This window comes from Magnolia sinica, chromosome 3, assembly GCF_029962835.1.
Source record: "Magnolia sinica isolate HGM2019 chromosome 3, MsV1, whole genome shotgun sequence".
NCBI classification, from domain to species: Eukaryota; Viridiplantae; Streptophyta; class Magnoliopsida; order Magnoliales; family Magnoliaceae; genus Magnolia; species Magnolia sinica.
The window spans coordinates 99854394-99874552 of NC_080575.1; the positions used below are offsets into that span (position 1 = coordinate 99854394).

The window sequence follows — 20159 nt, forward strand, 5'->3', positions numbered from 1 at the left end:
TAAGATAGGACTCAGATTTTTATACCATTAAATTGGACCACATTTTATAAAATAAATGTATGGCTAGAAAAAATTGTCCTAGTTTTCTAAACCATCAGAATTTTCTAATATTTTGGCCCACTTGAAGATTGGAAAAACTTATTTTTTCGAATATTACTTCTAAATGGTCAAGCTAATATGATGGACGGCTCGGATGTTACACGTATATGCCACACGGGCAAACGTGGCGGCCTCTAGATGGTATACCTTGTACACGCGTACACGCGTGTCCACTTAGCACAGCTCAACCAGCTCGGCAAAGAAAAAGATATTTGCGTTATCATACTCTGCCGAAGCATGCTGGATGATACACAGGCACTAGAACCATTAACACAACTTGCAAATTTTATAATCTGGGCATTCAGGTAATGGTCTCTATTGAGCAGAAGTCAATGAGATTTCTTAGGAAAAACTAGTATCCATGAAATGCACGGTTATAAGGGAGAAACGATGAACGGTGCAGATTTAACAATCAAAATTTAATGCTGGGGATCACCCGACCGGTTCAGTTTTTAAGCATGGGTATTTTGGGAAGGTGAAATTTTTTTTGTCTTTGTAATTACGCATTTTATAAAAGGATGTCTTTGTAATTTTTTTTTAGGTAGGGAGTTCAGTGTAGTTATGGAACTTCACAGGGGGGTTAGATTAAAAAAATCGAGATGAGGCTCCTGCCGTCCACGTGGCATTTACGTCAATTCCAACCGCCCAAATAGTGGGCCATGGATTGTTCACCTACTCAAAATCACATTCCCTGGACATCCTGACTTCATGTTAGTGGACATTCTGATCGACTCTGGACCGTTTAAGCCATGGGGCCCACTAGTTGTCCACCAATTGACGGTGTGGGGCCCACCGTGATGTCTATGTTTTATCCACGCCGTTCATTCATTTTTTAAAATCATTTTATGGCATGATTAGAAACATAAGGGAGATCCGATGCTCAAGTGGACCACACCACCGGAAGCAATGGTGATAATGATGGCCTCTGTTGAAAACTTCCTAGGGTCCACCGTGATGTTTATTTACCATCCGACCTGTTCGTAAGATCACGTATATGTGGGAAAACCCAAATATTAGCTTGATCAAAACTTCTGCGGCTACAAAGAATTTTTTAACGGTGGTCGTTCAATAATCACTTTGTGGTCCACTTGATCATTGGATCTGCCTCATTTTTTTTCTTGGTACACTAAAATGATATTTCCAAATGAATAGACGGCATGGATAAAACACATACATCACATAGAGCCCCACAGAGCCGCTGCCAGCACCGTTATTTTGGGTGGTCAGGATTCGAGGTGTACGGCAGGGGAGCTTTCCTGCTATCCTGGCTATAAGTGGCCCACAAACAAATGTACTCGTGGCTCGCAACTGCCAACATGGCTAATCTAAGCCTTCCTTTAGGTCGGCCCCACCATATATACATGCCTCTATCTGCATGCCACGTGGCCTCACATGTATGATGTATGAAAGAAGAGAGCGGATTAGGTGAGACCCGAGCCTCACCCAAGCGGCCCCTACCGTTGGGTTACGGTGGGGCCCACCTTGATGAATGTATTATGTATCCACGCCGTTCATCATTTTTTTCAGATCATTTTATTACATTATCCTAAAAAGAAACCGATCCAATATTCAGCTGGACCATATCATTGGAAACAGTGTTGATTGACCATTAATGGTATGCATTAGTTTTAGATCAAGCTGATATTTGTTTTTTTCCTTCATCCAGGCTTATGTGACCTTATCAACAGATTGGATGGTAAATAAACACTACAGAAACATTAAGGTGCCCCCTGAGAAGTTTTTAATGATAGGACGGTTAATCCCCACTGTTTCTTATGGTATGGTCCACCTGATAATTGGATCTTCTTTATTTTTTGTATAAGTAAAATGATCTGAAAAAACGAATGGACGGAGTGGATACATAACATATCCATCAAGGTGGGCCCCATAGTAAGGGCCGCACCGTCTCGGGTGAGGCCGGGGTCTCACCCAATCCGCTCTTTTAAAAGAATTATGGTAAGTTAAACTAGATCAACAAAACAAGTTCAGCATACGTGAGTGGCCCACCAGACGAGAAAACAATTCTTATCTTTATATCATTGCATCTAGAGAAGAAGAGCCACCCGATCAACGGCTTGGATCTCGCACACTCCTCCTACGTTCGCACATGTGCTGACGAGCACGAGCACTAGTTCTGGGCACATATTTTCAGCAGAAGCTCAGGAGAAAAACTCTGATACTCTGGCAGAGTATGAAAGATGATACGCAGGCACTTAGAAATTACTCAAATTTTGTCCTATAAAAATTCAAATTAAACCGTACGAATTATGTGTACTGTATAGATGTAACAAAAACCAAAAAATAAGCTTATTTGATTGTGCAAATATCATATTGGTCAACACTTATTGGACGGATAAAAATGAAAAATACAATTGTCTTATTTCAAGAGACAAGTGTCCACGAATCAGAGGTTAAAATTGTTCAGCCAATCATATTTTTGGAGTGTAACTTTCTGACTATAGGTCCCACAGTTTAGTCGGCTCAGAATGAGATAGTATTTGCCAAGTATACTATTTCCAAGTGCCTGCGTATCAAGCATCAGACCCCGCAGAGTATGAAATAACTCCCGAAGCACGGCCGGCCTTCATATCAAAAGGCTGGGAATGGGCGGCCGGGCCCAGAAAATCACAATTCTAATAACCTCGACCCAACAGGCCCAGAACCAAGTAGCTCAAAATCTGCAGGCTGGGCAGGTGGGGTTTAGGTTGGTGCTCATCCCCAGCTTAACCCAAGTTTCCTGTACCTTAACCCCAACCCAACCTCAGGTTGGAAATTATCAACCCAAGCGAGCTCGGCCAGGTTAGCCGGGTGGATACAAGATAATATTTTCATTAGTACATTAGTCTATTAACGTCTTTTATATATATATATATATATATATATATATATATATATATATATATATATGATTTTATTAATTATACATGAAATTATTTATGGTAAAGATTTTCATTTTTCATAAATAAACAAGCTAAGATACAGGACAACTACTTTAAAAGCCATGTTGAGTAGCACACAATTTATTTGGGAAAGACAAATGTGACATGTCTTGTTAGCTTGAGTCATCATAAATGATGTAGACCAATGAAACCTAGTAACACTGGAATTTTCCGTGCCTTCAATATGGACGATCCACACTCAATTGTAATTTATACGTAACTTATATATCGATCGGGTTCAGATTCAGGCTGGATCGGGCAACCCAACCCCAACCTAAGTTTTATCAGCTTGGTGTTTGTATAGCCCAAGCCCGAAATTAAGCCTGATATATAGAAGTGTACACGAACCGAGCTAGCTCAGTTAGCTCACTCGACTCGACTCGAAAAAGTTCGATTCCACTCGGTTTGAAGCCGAGTCGAGCTGATTTTTTGAGCTCGAAAATGAATTCGAGTCGAGTTTGAGCTGGCCCCAGCTCGACTCGACTCAGATCGAACCCAACTCGACTTGAACTCGGATTGAACCAGTTCGGTGACTTGGTTACTTTTGATATTGATGTTGCTCACCAAGTGTTTGATGAAATGACTCAAAGAAGTGTGGCTGGTGGCAGAAAGGTATGTATATGAAACCAACATTCTTTTTTCTTGATTTTTATGTTGCTTAGAAGGTGTTTGATAAAATACCTGTAAAACCATTGTTGTTCTCTCAAATACAATGAGATTTTGAAGGTGCAGTCAAGGTGTTTGCATAAATGTTGTAATGGCGAACTCGGCTCGAACTGGCCCTAGCTGCTGACCGAACCGAGCCGAGCTGGCCAATCAGGCTCGAGGACTAGGCCGAGCTGAGTTCGAGTTGAGGTCAGCTAGTGGTTGAGTCAAGTCAAGCTAATGCCAGCTCAACTCGGTTCGACTCGATGTACACCCCTACCGATATATTCTGCCCAAGCCCAACCCAATATCAAGTAGGTCACAGGTCGGTCGGGTTGAACCCGCCTGACTTTCAGCCCTAGGCCGAAGCCGATCTAAGGCCCAGTTGGTTGACAACCCTCACCATGTGAAATCTAAAATATGCCCAAGATGCTTAAGCTGTGTCAACGGAGCTGGGCTTGTACAATGTGGCCCAAGCCAACCAATTTGTTTGCCAGTTTGGATTGGCATAGTTTAATCCAGCCCTTCATTTTATGGCCCATTACTAATCGCTCCCCACATGAGCTGACCCCATTGGTAATGTTAGCATTTGTTTTTTTTGTAGGCCTGGCCCACCTTGACTTGATTCCTACACTCATGCGCTGCTCTAGGCCTAAGCTCCAACCCTTAGTTCATGGGCTGGACGGACATGCGCCCACTAGGGCCGCACCATTTGCCACCTTACCCACATGTGCCAACATGTCATGCGTAGGTGAGGCCCCGGATCACTGAGGTGAGTAGGACCCTTGACTGTAGGGCCCACTTGGATGTATGTGACTACATTGTCCATCAATATTGAAAGCTCATTTTTAGGGCATGACCCAAAAAATGAAGCACCTCCATGTACCGGATGGACCTTAGCACGGCAAACAATGGTGACTGATCATTTTAAACCTCTTGTGGGCCACAAAAGCTCTCGATCAAGATGATATTTATGTGGTCTCTTCATTTAGGTGTTTGTGACCTTGTCAATAGGTTGGATGGCAAATGAATGTTCTGGTGTAATCCATGAAGTTTTTAATGGTAGGGATTTAATCACGACTATTTCCTCTGGTATGGTCCACCTAGACCTCTGGTATGGTCCACCTAGATTTGAGTCAGCCTCATTTTTTGGATCCTACTATAAAATGAGCTTTCAAAATGGTTGGATGGTTTGGATTTAAGACACATACATCGGATCCCCACAATCAGGGGTTCCACCCACCTTAGTCGATCCAGGGTCTCACCTAATCCATTGTAGTGTGTATGAGCAAGTCAAGTCATTGAGGACGAGTCTCAGCTAACTAAGACAGGTCTTTGATCCTTGTCTAGGGACGCAGTTTGCTTGTGTTAGAGTTGTACACAAGCCAAATCGAGTCAAGCTTTGCACAACTCAGCTTAGTTTGACCAGCATATTATCCCAGCTCGAGTTCGGTTTAGCTTGGTCCTCGGTCTTAACTAGCTAGCTCAGCTCGGTTCGGCCAGTAATTTGGTTAAGCTCAAGCTTTCGAGTCAAGTTCAAATTCAAACTTTCCAGTCAAGCATTTTTTTTTATTTTTTTTCGAACATGCCTTCTTTTCATTATATATATTATATAATTATATAATTAAGTTATAACTCTAGTTGAGTCGCGCCGAGCCAAGTCAAGCAAGCTTCAGGTAATGTCGACTCAAACATAGGTTAGCTTGAGCCTGACTCGAAATCCTTTCAAGCTCAAAAATTCAACTCCACTCACCTCAAACACAGCTTCGAATCCAGCTGAGTTTAGCTTATCCAAGCCAAACCAAGCAAGTTAACTGAGTTACTTGGTTTGTGTACAACTCTAGTCTATGCCTCCTGTTGTCAAAAGTTGTTTGAGCCTCTCAAAGTTGCCCGTGACAAATCCACTCCATCCACCAGAGTTTTGCAAGACTACAATAGGATGGGGACTAAAAATTAGATAGATCCAAAACTCATGTTGGCCATACCACACAAAAGAGTCAGAATTGAACGCCCATAATTGGAAACTTTGTGGAGGCCACGGAAGTTTTGTATCATAATGATATTTTTTCCTACAATTTATCTGAGTGGTATTAACCCTACAAATGGTTTGGATGGTATATAAATATCATGGTCAATTCTAGGAAGGTTTCGACAACAGACATTTCCATTCCCATAGTCTCGTTCTGCCTCATTTTTAGGTTCATATCCTATTGTGGTCTTAAAAACTGATAGACGGAGTGGATTTGTCAAGGGCAGCTCTATGGGCCCAACACAGGTTTAGGAGCACAGGAATATCTCTATGCCTAGGGCATAGAATCCCATAACTGTTGATTGGCAAAGGATCTAATACAACTTGTTGTATAGTATGTTTGTGATGCAACTAGCTGCATGTGATATGTGGGACAATCTAATTACCAATCTAGAACGTCCATTCATTCCATACCACCATCAGCAGGCAACAATGGTCAAGATCAAGTAGAAAAAAATAGGTCCAATCATCAACTTCAAACGTCTATTTGATGGGCCACTTTTGACTACAGTGATGCTTAAGAAACATTGATCAGATGAAACTAACCATCCTCTCTATTACTTGTAAATAGCAACAATGACCAACATTCAACGGGTCAAGACATCCAAGCATGATGTAGAGTGGGTCGCAAATAATTTCATGGCCAAGATAGAACAGAAAAGGCCTGATTGCAGTCGGAGATGATCCGAACTATTAGAACTTCAAACAAACATATCTCGCAAACCGGAATGAGTTATCGAACGTAAAATATATGATTTTAGGGAGGATGAGCTACTTTAACCATCCAACCCTAATATGTGAGGTTGTGCAAGCTGGATTTGCGAAATACCATCCGATCAGCGGTTGTTTCCCTATTTTAATTTCATTTTTGCTATAAATAGTAAGTTTTAGTTTAATTATCAATATTGCAAAGATATTGGACAAGTACTTTAAAAGTCATGTTGAGTAGCACACAATTTATTTGGGAAAGACAAGTCTGACATGTCTTGTTAGCTTGAGTCATCAGAAATGACGTGGACCAATGAGACTTGGCAGCACTGGAATTTTTTGTGCCTTCTATATGGACGATCCACACTCAATTGTAATTTATAAGTAACTTATATATCGATCGGGTTCGGATTCGAGTTGGGTCAAGCAACCCGAGTCCAACCTAAGTTTTATTAGCTTGGTCTTTGTATAGCCCAAGCCCGAAATTAAACTTGATATATAGAAGTGTACACGAATCGAGCTAGCTCGGTTAGCTCGCTCGACTCAACTCGAAAAATCTCGATTCCACTCAGTTTGAAGCCGAGGCGAGCTGATTTTTTTAGCTCGAAAATGAGTTCGAGCAGAGTTCAAGCTGGCCCCAGCTCGACTCGACTCGGATCGAACCCAACTCGACTCGAACTCACATCAAACCAATTCGGTGACTTGGTTACTTTGATATTGATGTTGCTCACTAAGTGTTTGATGAAATGACTTAAAGAAGTGTGGTTGGTGGCAAGGAAGGTATGTATATGAAACCAACATCCTTTTTTTCTTGATTTTTATGTTGCTTAGAAGGTGTTTGATAAAATACCTGTAAAACAATTGTCGTTCTCTCAAATACAATAAGATTTTGAAGGTGCAGTCAAGGTGTTTGTGAAAATGCTACAATGGCGAACTCTTCTCGATCTTAGCTTGAACTGGCCCGAGCTGCTGACCGAATCGAGCCAAGCTAGCCAGTCAGGCTCGAGGACTGGGCCGAGCTGAGTTCGAGCTGAGGTCAACTAGTGGCTGAGTCAATTCGAGCCGATGCCAGCTCAACTCAGTTCGACTCGATGTACACCCCTACCGATATATTTTGCGCAAGCCCAACCCAGCATCAAGTAGGTCACAGGTCGGTCGGGTTGAACCTGCTTGACTTTCAGCCCTAGGCCGAAGCCGATCTAAGGCCCAATCGGTTGACAGCCCTCACCATGTGAAATCTAAATATGCCCAAGATGCTTACGCTGTGTTAATGGAGCTGGGCTTGTACAATGTGGCCCAAGTCAACCAATTTGTTTGCCAGTTTGGATTGGCCTAGTTTAATCCAGCCCTTCATTTTATGGCCCATTACTAATCGCTCCCCACATGAGCTGACCCCATTGGTGGTGTTAGCATTTGTTTTTTTGTAGGCCTGGCCCACCTTGACTTGATTCCTACATTCATGCGCTGCTCTGGGCCTAAGCTCCGGCCCTTAGTTCATGGGATGGACGGACATGTGCCCACTAGGGCCGCACCATTTGCCACCTTACCCACATGTGCAAGCATGTCATGTGTAGGTGAGGCCCTGAATCCATTGAGGTGAGTAGGACCCTTGACTATAGGGCCCACTTTGACGTAAGTGACTACATTGTCCATCTGTATTGAGAAGTCATTTTTAGGGCATGATCCAAAAAATGAAGCACTTCCATATACCGGATGGACCTTAGTACGGCAAACAATGATGACTGATCATTTTAAACCTCTTGTGGGCCACAAAAGCTTTGGATCAAGATGATATTTATGTGGTCTCTTCATTTAGGTGTTTGTGACCTTATCAATAGGTTGGATGGCAAATGAATGTTCCGGTGTAATCCATGAAGTTTTTAATGGTGGGGATTCAAACACGACTGTTTCCTCTGGTATGGTCCACCTAAATTTAAGTCAGCTTCATTTTTTGTATCATGATGTAAAATGAGCTTTCAAAATGGTTGGATGGTTTGGATTTAAGACACATACATCTGATCCCCACAGTCAGGGGTTCCACCCACCTTGGTCGATCCAGGGTCTCACCTAATCCACTGCGGTGTGTATGAGCGAGTCAAGTCATTGAGGACGAGTCTCAACTGACTAAGACAGGTCTTCGATCCTTGTCTAGGGATGCAGTTTGCTAGTGCTAGAGTTGTACACGAGCCAAATTGAGTCAAGCTTTGCACAACTCAGCTTAGTTTGACTAGCATATTATCCCAGCTCGAGTTCCGTTTAGCTTGGTCCTCGGTCTTAACTAGCTAGCTCAGCTTGGTCCAGTCAACAATTTGATTAAGCTCAAGCTTTTGAGCCAAGTTCAAATTCAAACTTTTTAGTCGAGCATTTTTTTTCCCGAACATGCCTTCTTTTCATTATATATATTACATAATTATATAATTAAGTTATAACTCTAGTTGAGTCACGCTGAACCAAGTCAAGCCAAGCTTCAGGTAATGTCGACTCAAACATAGGTTAGCTTGAACCTGACTCGAAATCCTTTCAAGCTCAAAAATTCAACTCCACTCACCTCAAACACAGCTTCGAATCCAGCTGAGTTTAGCTTATCCAAGCCAAACCAAGCAAGTTAAATGAGTTACTTGGTTTGTGTACAGCTCTAGTCTATGCCCCATGCTCCCATAGATGCCCGTGACAAATCTACTCCGTCCATCAGAGTTTGGCAAGACTACAATAGGACAGGGACTAAAAATTAGATAGATCCAAAACTCATGTTGGCCATACCACACAAAAGAGTCAGAATTGAACGCCCATAATTGGAAACTTTGTGGAGGCCACGGAAGTTTTGTATCGTAATGATATTTTTTCCTACAATTTATCTGAGTGGTAGTATCCCTACAAACGGTTTGGATGGTATATAAATATCATGGTCAATTCTAGGAAGGTTTCAACAACAGACATTTCCATTCCCATAGTCTCGTTCTGCCTGATTTTTAGGTTCATATCCTATTGTGGTCTTAAAAACTAATAGACGGAGTGGATTTGTCAAGGGCAGCTCTGTGGGTCCCACACAGGTTTAGGAGCACAGGAATATCTCTGTGCCTAGGGCACAGAATCCCATAACTGTTGATTGGCAAAGGATCTAATACAACTTGTTGTATGGTATGTCTGTGATACAACTAGCTGCATGTGATACGTGGCACAATCCAATTACCAATCTGGAACATCCATTCATTCCATACCACCATCAGCAGGCAACAATGGTCAAGATCAAGTAGAAAAAAATAGGTCCAACCATCAACTTCAAACGTCTATTTGATGGGCCACTTTTGACTACAGTGATGCTTAAGGAACACTGATCAGATGAAACTAACCATCCTCTCTATTACTTGTAAATAGCAACAATGACCAACATTCAACGGGTCAAGACATCCAAGCATGATGTAGAGTGGGTTGCAGATAATTTCATGGCCAAGATGAACTAGAAAAGGCCTGATCACAGACGGAGATGATCCGGACTGTTAGAACTTCAAACAGACGTGTCACGCAAACCAAATGAGTTATCGAACCTAAAATATATGATTTTGGGGAGGACAAGCTACTTTAGCCACCCAACCCTGATATGCGAGGTTGTGCAAGCTGGATTTTCAAAATACCATCCAATCAGCGGTTGTTTCCCTATTTTAATTCCATTTTTACTATAAATAGTAAGTTTTAGTTTAATCATCAATATCGCAAAGATATTGTTGATGAGACTGTTTGCTTGATCAGAACGCATGTGTCGTTTATTCTAGAGCTAATTGTGGCTTTAATGAAACTGAAAGCTTTGTAAATCCAAGAGCTAAATAGATAAATTAAGACCAGATCTGATAAAACCGGCTGATTATTTAACTAACGATTGCACATAATGAAGCAATTTGTGATAGGATGGCCATAAGATAATCGTCGGCCGATGAGCTAAAAAAGAGTGACCTTAGATGGCCAGTTTATACTTTTAACTAAAGATTAGATTACAAAATCTTACTCTACTCAATTAATTGTTTAATAGGCATAGTTGATTATATTTCTATTTTGAAAGATACTTGGTGATCTTCACATTATCAACTTACATTTAAATGCGCAATGCCAATCATATCTCTCATTTTGACATATGTAATGTAACAGCTTTTACTAATGTTTCTCGTGGCAACAACTTTTCTTGTACTTCACTATCTCCTCTTATTGATTGCATCAGCCGTAAGAATTTAATCTTGATCGTTTATATAGAGTTGCCACCACGTGTTGGCTTACTGGCTGTAAGATCTATCACAGTCAGATCAAGTATAAATAGAAACGATCCCAACCTTTGGATTTGTGCCTCATAAATGGGCGGTTGAGAAAAGAAATTAAGCAACAGACCACATTCAACTGAAAATTTTGCAAGAAGATCAATGGCTAAGATCTAATATGGGAGATTTTCAGGCACAAACCATCCACAGCTGGATGCAACGGGCAAGTCTCCGGATTACTAAACCGTAGACCCGTCATTGTGCAAGATGTTTGAAAAGGGCCCGACAAACGTACCAACATTACTATTAATCATGGGCAACTTCATTGTGGGCCCCAACTAACGAGTGGCCCAGATCTCATACGCTTGTGGAATGCTGGCACATGTACCAGGAATGTCATGAAAATCAAGCCTGGGCCCAGGCCTTCAATTTCAGGCCCAAGCCTACCATTTAAAGGCATAAATGTCCTGGCTCTATACTCTCTCTCAGTCAATCAGATCCGAGATGGACCCGGGCCCGGACCCGAAACCTGTTGGGCTGACCCCCCAAGATGCCATCCCCATGCATGTGGTACGTTGATGTGTGCATGAAGAAGGAATTGCATGATCTCAGGCTCATGGATATGGATAAAATTGGGCCGTTGGTTTCTACATACAAGGCCCATCAATCAGTCTTTAAACCATTGACCTGATGGGCCCACCAAATGAACCATGCCCAAAATTTCCCAAGTTAGGAAAATCCCAAGTCCTATCCTTGGCCCTTCCACCATTGCATGTGGATCATCACCGATCATCTAGTTTCAGGACACTGATCAAAGGTTTAGGATCGCCGCAATCGGAAGGCTTCAAGGCATGGTCCATCCATTGGATCACCTAACCATGGGCCCCAGTAATGGGGCACTACACATATACTCTAAAGAAAGAATATTTAAACTTCATAGTAGTTTGTGATATTTATACATTATATCTATATACATATATTAAAAAATATCATCCCAACAAATAAAGACATTTTTTATCTAATCCCAAAACCCCCCAAAAAAAAAAAAAATCACAATTTCCAAATTACACATCACAATGACACATCCAAAAGCCAATCTAAAGAAGACGATCCTTTTTCTTTTCATCCTCCAACCTCCTTTGATCTAGGTTTAGAGGCCCACCAATCCCCAAACCATGGCCCTCCAATGCCATATCCAATAAAAATCCATACTCATCATCTCCACCATTAGTATTCATGCTGCTAACTATAGGTGTGTTGTCCACATCTTGTGGGAACCCAAGAAAATTATAGCGCCACAAAGCCAAATTTAGCATTGTATTTGGAGGGCTGTTGTCTACCTCTTGGGAAGGGATATTGGAGAATGAGATCATTTGATCATACCCATTTTGCATGCTTTGCTGAATAGTATTTGGAAGAGATGTCCCCAAATTTGGAGAAGAGCTGCCAATGTTGTCTTGCTCAAATTCAAGTCTAAATTTGGTGGATGGCCCTCCTTTGTTCTTGTGGAAAACTCTACATAAAACCCAATCCTCCTGTCAATGAAACAAAAGTTTGAAAAGTCAAAGACTAGCTATTTTAGGGTTAGAATATTTAGATTGAGCATACAGGTGGGCCCCACTATAGTTATGATCAATTCAGATACGTAATAGAGTGGTGTGCTTAGACTCTATTATGCATTCATGTATTTCAATTGGACATGAACTTTATTATAGACGATCCGTTATTCCACATTTAGTCTTACATCTAATAATCTCATTTAAGGTTGATTTTCAAGAAAAGACGTCTCGTTTTTCATGAAAATAATCATGAATTAGTTTTTTAACAGAGATTAACATACTCATTTTATAAGAAAAACATAATCATAACAATCAATTTCCAAGGCTAATTCTTTAAACTACAAAAAACAAAAAAGGTGGGCCAACACTCTACCACGTAGCATGCATGAACTCTCACATTCAATCATTCTCCTTCATTAATAATGTGCCACATGTATAGAATATCCAATCAATGCAAAAGGTGGGCCAGCACGTAATGGCTAGTAGATGTCATGACTCATTGCATTGGTGTGACCTGTCACAAGCTTCAGTTATTATTGTCTTGGTTCAATCCACTATAGATCTATATCTGGGACTGGCCACAGAAAGTTATGAACTATGGAACCTATCTGTACTTGAAGAAAATTGGAGCAGAAATTGGAATGCATCGACGTGATTTTCATACCAGATGATCATCGTGGTGTGGGTCACCTTCTGCATGAGTTGAATTTTACACATGACATGTTGGTAGTAAATAAATGTTTGTATGCAAAAGTTCATAAACAACAATTGTATGTGATCATTTCTCTATTAACGAACCAAAGTTATGTCCATAGAAGCCTAATTTTGGTGCACACAAATTTCCTCCGTCCATAGATGGTAAATTCAAAACATTTTTATAGAATTTTGAAAACATGTTGAGATAAAGACCACCATATTTAAATCATGGGACATGTGTGCCCGCGGACTCTCGGTGGCGTGCACCATGAGCTCACATGTTTGAAGAAGCGTCATGCATTTAAGGAGATGAAAGTAGTAGTACAAACCTTAGGAGCAGTTTGGTTGCTCTCTATACGAAATTCGTGCATGACCCAACCCGTCTTTATCCCGTTCGGAGCTCTTTCGCGATAGAAAACTAAAGTCTTCCTCATGCCTATGATCACTTGCGTGTTGGGGTTGAAAATCGGGCGATCTTTTCCTGTAGCTTTCCAATAACCAGAGATAGTTGCTCGATTTGCACGCATGCCAGTAGCGTATTTCCGGTCCCGAAAACTGAAGAAGTACCACTCATTGGCACCAAGCTTAGCCACATCTGATCCCATGCCGAGTCAAATTATTTCATTACCATATAAAGATTCAAAACAACAAAAAAAGTAAAACTGGTTTCTTATATATATATATATATATATATATATATATATATATATATATATATATATATATATATATATTGGTTACATCAATGCATGGCTTATTCCTCCCTTGTTTTCACAGTTTAATGACTCATGACATGAGTCATTGAACACCTAAAGTATCCAAATTCCATAGCTGACTCTGCTGAGTCAATGTGGGAACATGGCTAGTGTTTAAAGGAATGATGAGGCCTATTTACTTCTTCAAGGGTCAGGCCCCACCCTATCTTGGTAAGGAGACAGCCAATCTCAACGATTGGATTATAGGATGGATTTATTGTCAATGTATATAATCATTCACTTATTAGGTCTTGTTGCCAATTAGATTTTTCAATGCCTTTCATCCAAGAGAAAAAGGAGGGATATGAGGTAGGGATGAATTTTATTGAGATTTTTTTGTTTTTGAAAAATTAAATTAAAAATATATATTATTTTAGGAACAAAGTAAATATAGATTTTAAGGCACTATTTGGATGCCACCTAAAAATGATTTTATCTCATTTTAGCTTGTAATTATATATAATGTTTTGTTAACATCCACACTTTTATGAGACAGCTCCAACATCCCCAGCCTTTTGAATGACATGAGGGATGGTCAATCATTGATCTGGACAGTTCATTAAGTAGTACTAATTAAATCAAGCTATGGTGCAAAAATCATGCCGATATCCAACCGCAGCCCTTGGTTGTTTATAAACAATAGATTACATGGTTAAAATCATCAAACCAAAGTGCTTTCTTAGAATATAAACAATATGAAATGAGATTATATAGTAAATGTTTCAAGATGATAATCAAAATTATTTTGTTTCTCTGCTTAATCATGGTTGTCTGTTTTTCATGATATTGATTGAAGGCTTGGAAAGTATATAAATTATCGGTTAACAAGAATATTATTTTTATTTCTTACTAAAATCTCTAATACATGATTATTATTTATTAAAATGAGATGAATTTATTTTTAGGTGGCAACCATACAAAGCCTAAGTAGCTCAATGATTAAAAAAACGAATTTTTCCCACAAAAGGCCACGGTTCATCACATCACATGGGTTCTTATAATTTTGGAAGAGCCTTGGTGCAACCCAACTTGAACCAGGTGGCCTTAGTTGGGCTGACTAGGATCTGAATATAAGTTCCTGGCAATTCAATATTTGGCTATTTATTTTATTTTTTTAACCATACATACGTAGGTAATTGACAAAATCAATCTTGAGTATTTTCTGGCCATCCCCTATTCAAGATGGGGCACACATGGATCTTAATCACAAACTAGTAGGGGCATAGAGACAATTTTCAAGTCATGTTGTTTGGAATCACGTCTTATTTTTACCAAGCAAGATGCATGCATGCGTCCGGAAAAACATTGATACTCTGAAAGACTACAATAGTTGATATACAGGTCTTAAGAAATTGTACATGTGGCATGAAAGTAACTCAAATTAAACTGTCCAAATTGTGGAGCTAACTTACATGGTTCATAAACCAAAAATAAAATATAAAAAATGATTTGATTTCTAACTGCATCATCAAGAAACAGTAAACTAACCGTCCAATGCAACAAACAAATGGCCGGTAATCAGTTATTAGGATAAACCGATCTGAATTCGGAACGATGGCCTATCTATAGTAGGACCCACAGTATGGATGGTTTAGTTTGAGTTATCGTTTGCGACATGTATAGTATCTCAGTGCCTGAGTATCAACTGCTCCGTCTGAGTATCAAACATATTTCAGAATAACTAGGACAATATCATCCTTGGAGAGTTTTGCTAAGCCCTCATGCAGCCACACGTGTCAAACTTGCACGTGTGGAACATCTAAACTATACATCCGTGGCCCACCATGCTTATGTCCCGAATAAGAAAACCTTCTGATATTCTCATCGTGCAAGCATATATAATTGCCTGCTCCTTCTATTTCCTAACCGTCAACTTCCGCCGTGCAATTGTCCGCACCTAATGAATTGCTCGTCCTCATTATTGTGGGGCCCACCGTGATGTATGTGTTTTGTCCAGCCGTTTATCTGTTTTGACAGCTCATTTTAAGGCATGATCCCATAATTGAAGCATCTCCAAAGCTCAAGTGGACCACACCATAGGAAACGGTGAGGATAATAACATCCACCGTTGAAACCTTTGTAGGGCCCACAGTAATGTTTATTTACCATCCAACCTTTTCATAAGGTCACACAGTCCTGGATGAAGGCAAAACAAGAACATCAGCTTGATCCGAAATTTCTGTGGCCCCTAAGAATTTTTCAACGGTAGGCGATCAATCCCCACATTTTCTTGTGGTGTGGTCCACTTGAGGTTTGGATATACTTCAATTTTGGGCTCATACCTGTAATGAGCTGACAAAATGGATAAAACACATACATCAAGGTGGGCCCTACAGAGTCCTGCCACCTCAGCTCTCCATGGTGGCAGGGTCACCACGCAACCGTCGTCGGATTATTTTGGTCAGGTAATTCACACAGAGGGGCCCACCAGATGCAAGACTCTGGAAGGTGTAGCCACGTGCGGATGCACGTGTGGGATTAGCGAAGCTCATTCTTTTAATTAAAAGAAGTGGATTTAGGTATTTATACTGGACAGTTGATTATTTAATACTTAAACTAGTTATATGATACTCAGGCAGTGTACAGCACTTGATAGACAGCCACTCTGAAGTTGTACACGTGGCATTCATTAATTGAAGTTAGACCGACTAAATTCTAAAACATAATGTTGCTTACTCACTGTCCCAAAATGGGATTGGTTGAACAATCCTAACCTCTGATACGTTCATTAATTAAGATTGGATAGTGGGATATTTTTCATTTTTGACCGTCTAATAAATATCCACAATTAGGATAGTCAGAAAATTCAATAAGTGTAATTTTATTTATGATAATCTAAATTAGAACCCAATAATTGGACAGTTTAATTTGAATTACATACACCGCCAGTGTTCCAATTAAAGCCGATATTATTGATCGATACAATCTACAATAATATTGGTATATATCATATAATTAGAACCTATAATTTGGACAGTTTAATTTGAATTACCTATACGTAGTATTCCCAATTAAAGCAGATATTATTGGTACAAATGACAATAATATCAGTATCATAAGAGTGGCGATAACATCGAAAAATTTCAAATATTGATAATGTATCATTGAAATGTCACCATATTATCGAAATATCGGCGAAATATCATCATCATCCATATTATCACCACATATCCAACACATATATTATCAGGTGTCGGTGATATTGGCATTATTGACACTGATACAGTTAGGTTTGAGAAAAAAATCATTGAAATTCATGTGAAATAGAGGACAGAAAAGAAAAAATAGAAAAAATATATATGTCAAAATTTTTGGGAGATTTGAATATGAGGTAGATTTTGACTACTTTTCTACATTTTTGGTGTACCAAATCTTAGATTTGAGAAAAATAATTGGTGCTCAAAAGGAGAGTTGGCTAGAACTCAAAAGGTGATAAAATTTTGAAATAAACATTTTTATTCTTATATCTTAGTATGGATTTTACTACAAATTCATGTCTATGCAGGATTTTCATGCATTAACATGCATTTGAGTTAAACATTTTAACATTGAGAAGGTAAAAATTGAAAAAGTTAAGAAAATTCTAATTTTCTCCATTTTCTTCTCTAAAGTTGGTATTTAAAAAGTAAAATATTTATACATTGATGAGAGGTGCTCGATTTATCAATTCACCTGAAGATTTTCCATATTTTGAAAGAAATTTCAACTATTTAAAATTATGAAAATATGCTAAAAAACTATTTTATTTAAAAATTATTAATATTGTTTCGTGAAGTTCTTAAAAAGTATTTATGAATGGATGTTAATTAGTTATTTATTGCATTCTTAGTATTTTTTAAAAAAAGTACTTTTCAATGATTTAAAAATTATGAAAATTTAAAAAAAATTATTTACTTTTTAAAAAATTTATGTCATCTCATAATTATGTATGCATGTATAAATAAATCCATGAGCTATATATATATATATATATATATATATATATATATATATATATATATATATATATGTATGTATGTATGTATGTATGTATGTATGTATGTATGTATGTATGTATGTATGTATGTATGTATGTATGTATGTATGTATGTATGTATGTATTGTGGATGTGTACATTGATAAATGTGTATAAATGCATTTAAACATGCATGTAATTAATATGTATGCATAATGGATAATGTATCTATGTATGTACATATATAGATGGATTGATGGATGAGATGGTTGAATAGGTGGATGATGAATGATGTATGTATGTACGCATGAAACATACATTTATGCATATCATAATTAATGTATGCATGTATGTATGTGCACATGAATGAAAACTTAATTATCATGTATAATTTCTTTTTATAATATTTTGATTCTTAAATATATAAACACGTGCCTTTTAATATCCCTTAAAGTTTCATTGAAATTACTTACATTTTTATCTATGTTTCCTTCCCTAAATAATATTTTTTAGATATTAATGACAATATTAGCGATATCAATGCATGTTTTCGTATCCTATATCATTGATACATGAAATGATACCAATATACCCAACACTACTTTTATGCCACGTACACAATTTCTAAGTAATTAGTGAGTGCCTACATGCCATTCATCACCCTGCTAGAGTATCTTATCATGATTCTCCCATCAAAGACCTACTTTCTTGATATATGAGCTTTTAAAAAAAAAAAAAACTAGATATCATATCAAGATCTATCTCAACTTGAAAATAACAATCTTTAGTAAATGCTATTAAATACAAAATTACTACCTTATGAAAAAAGTAAACCATATTGTCATAGTCATGGTCATTGTCGTGTCGTCATTGTCATTGTCATGGTCATCATTGAAGCCTTGTCCTGTGGTTTTTTAGTCAGATTTACCAATCATTTTTGCCGATGCTTTTTACTTAATTAAGTTTTGCAAATCATGATTTTTACCGAAGGCCCTACCATCTGTAAGTGGACAAATCTTTGGATCCCTCATGAAGTCTTTCTTGAGTCATGCTCTCTTCCTCTTTCAAGATCCTTCAACCCTAATCAAAGCTTTCTTCCTTTCAAGTACTACCTTGGAATTTCTCTACTACGACAACATGAGAGAGTTCCTCATACATTCCAAAACACACTATGAAGTCGGTAAAGGCAGGTGTACCAATTTCTAGAGTTGGAGAGCAATTAATGCGAGCAGACCACATTATAGCAACAAACGAAACAAAATCAAATGAAATAATACAACAAGATAGAATTTTGGAACACCAGCACATACCTAATTCATTCCTTGACAAATTAAGCATAGTTTATATTTTAAGACAAAAAAAAAAAAAACCCTAACCAGCCTAATATGTAAGGGGCACGCATGCCTTACAACTTACAACTTAATATCGCGGAAAGAATATTTATTTTTATAAATAAATTAAAACGCAATTAAAATTAAGAATTTATTCCTAATTAAAGAAGAAGAAGAAGAAGATATGTATGTATTGTACATACAAATGCACATGCGGACTGACACATAAACATACATACATGCATACAAGATATACATGTGCATGAACATACACATATAAGCATGTGAAGATAGGACACTCACCTGGTAGCTGCCATGGCTCACATGTATGCAAGTCTACCTCCACCAAGGTCCCATGAGAGAGCCTCTCATTAGCAACCTTTTTATATAAATAGTGGCAAACCAACTCTTCATCACTAGGATAGAACCTAAACCCTGGTGGAAGTGTAGCCTCTATGCCTCTCAAACCCATGTATTCTTTTTTGGGTGGGAGAAGAGAAATGGAAGTTGGAGTTTGAGTTTTGAAAGAATTGTTGGATTGTTGGATTTTAAGGATATAAAACAGTTTGCTTTAAGGCTTAAATTCTCATGTTGGGGTTTGAAAGTTGGAATATTATATATAGAAGGGGTTCCTAGTTAGGTTGTGATTGGTGCCTGCTTACTGTTGAATCCCAATATTTCGGGTGTACGGGTCAGATTATAAGGTTATGTGGGGCCCCCTTTGGTATTTTGAACACAATATGTTAGGTGAACGGGTCATATTATGTGGCAAGATAGATATGAGGAGCTTATGCTTATGTAATCAGAAGCCTTTGGTCACAAGAAAGCTACTCGTAAAATTCATTTCAGAAGCGCCAAAAGTTAAGAGAAGCTCTCACGTCCGTCCAACTGGTTGGACCACAATTTAAGGTCCACGTAGTTAATAATTTCAAATCCGTTATGTTCGTGTAATATGGAAACTAGGTTGGTTCCACCATAAGGATTAACAAGTGAAAAAATCATCATTATCTGCTCATCTGATGGGCCACACCATTAAAAAAATTATACCCATTGATTAACATAAAGTACAAGTGTGGTCTATATATGGGTCGATATGACTTATTTTTGTATAATTATAATCAATATGGTGTCCCTAACCTATTAGACGGATTGGATCTCTGAATTTACTAATATTTTGATATTTATTCTCTAGGTGGACT

The 20159-nt window shown here is 38.5% G+C and overlaps 1 protein-coding gene across 2 annotated transcripts; it reads right to left on the bottom strand.

The window, feature by feature from the left end:
• Nucleotides 1-11640: 11640 nt before the first annotated feature.
• Nucleotides 11641-19567, bottom strand: LOC131240393 (NAC domain-containing protein 21/22-like). Of its 2 annotated transcripts, none has more exons than XM_058238590.1 (3): nucleotides 18615-18979; nucleotides 13249-13514; nucleotides 11641-12199 (listed from the first exon to the last, which is right to left on the bottom strand). In XM_058238590.1, exons 1-3 carry the CDS (start codon nucleotides 18658-18660, stop codon nucleotides 11762-11764), a joined length of 750 nt encoding a protein of 249 aa, XP_058094573.1. In that variant the 5' UTR covers nucleotides 18661-18979; the 3' UTR covers nucleotides 11641-11761. The 2 variants fall into 2 exon arrangements, with proteins under 2 accessions (XP_058094573.1, XP_058094572.1); XM_058238589.1 differs by lacking the exon at nucleotides 18615-18979 and adding an exon at nucleotides 19264-19567 and having other exon boundaries at nucleotides 11644-12199.
• Between the last annotated feature and the right edge of the window lie 592 nt (nucleotides 19568-20159).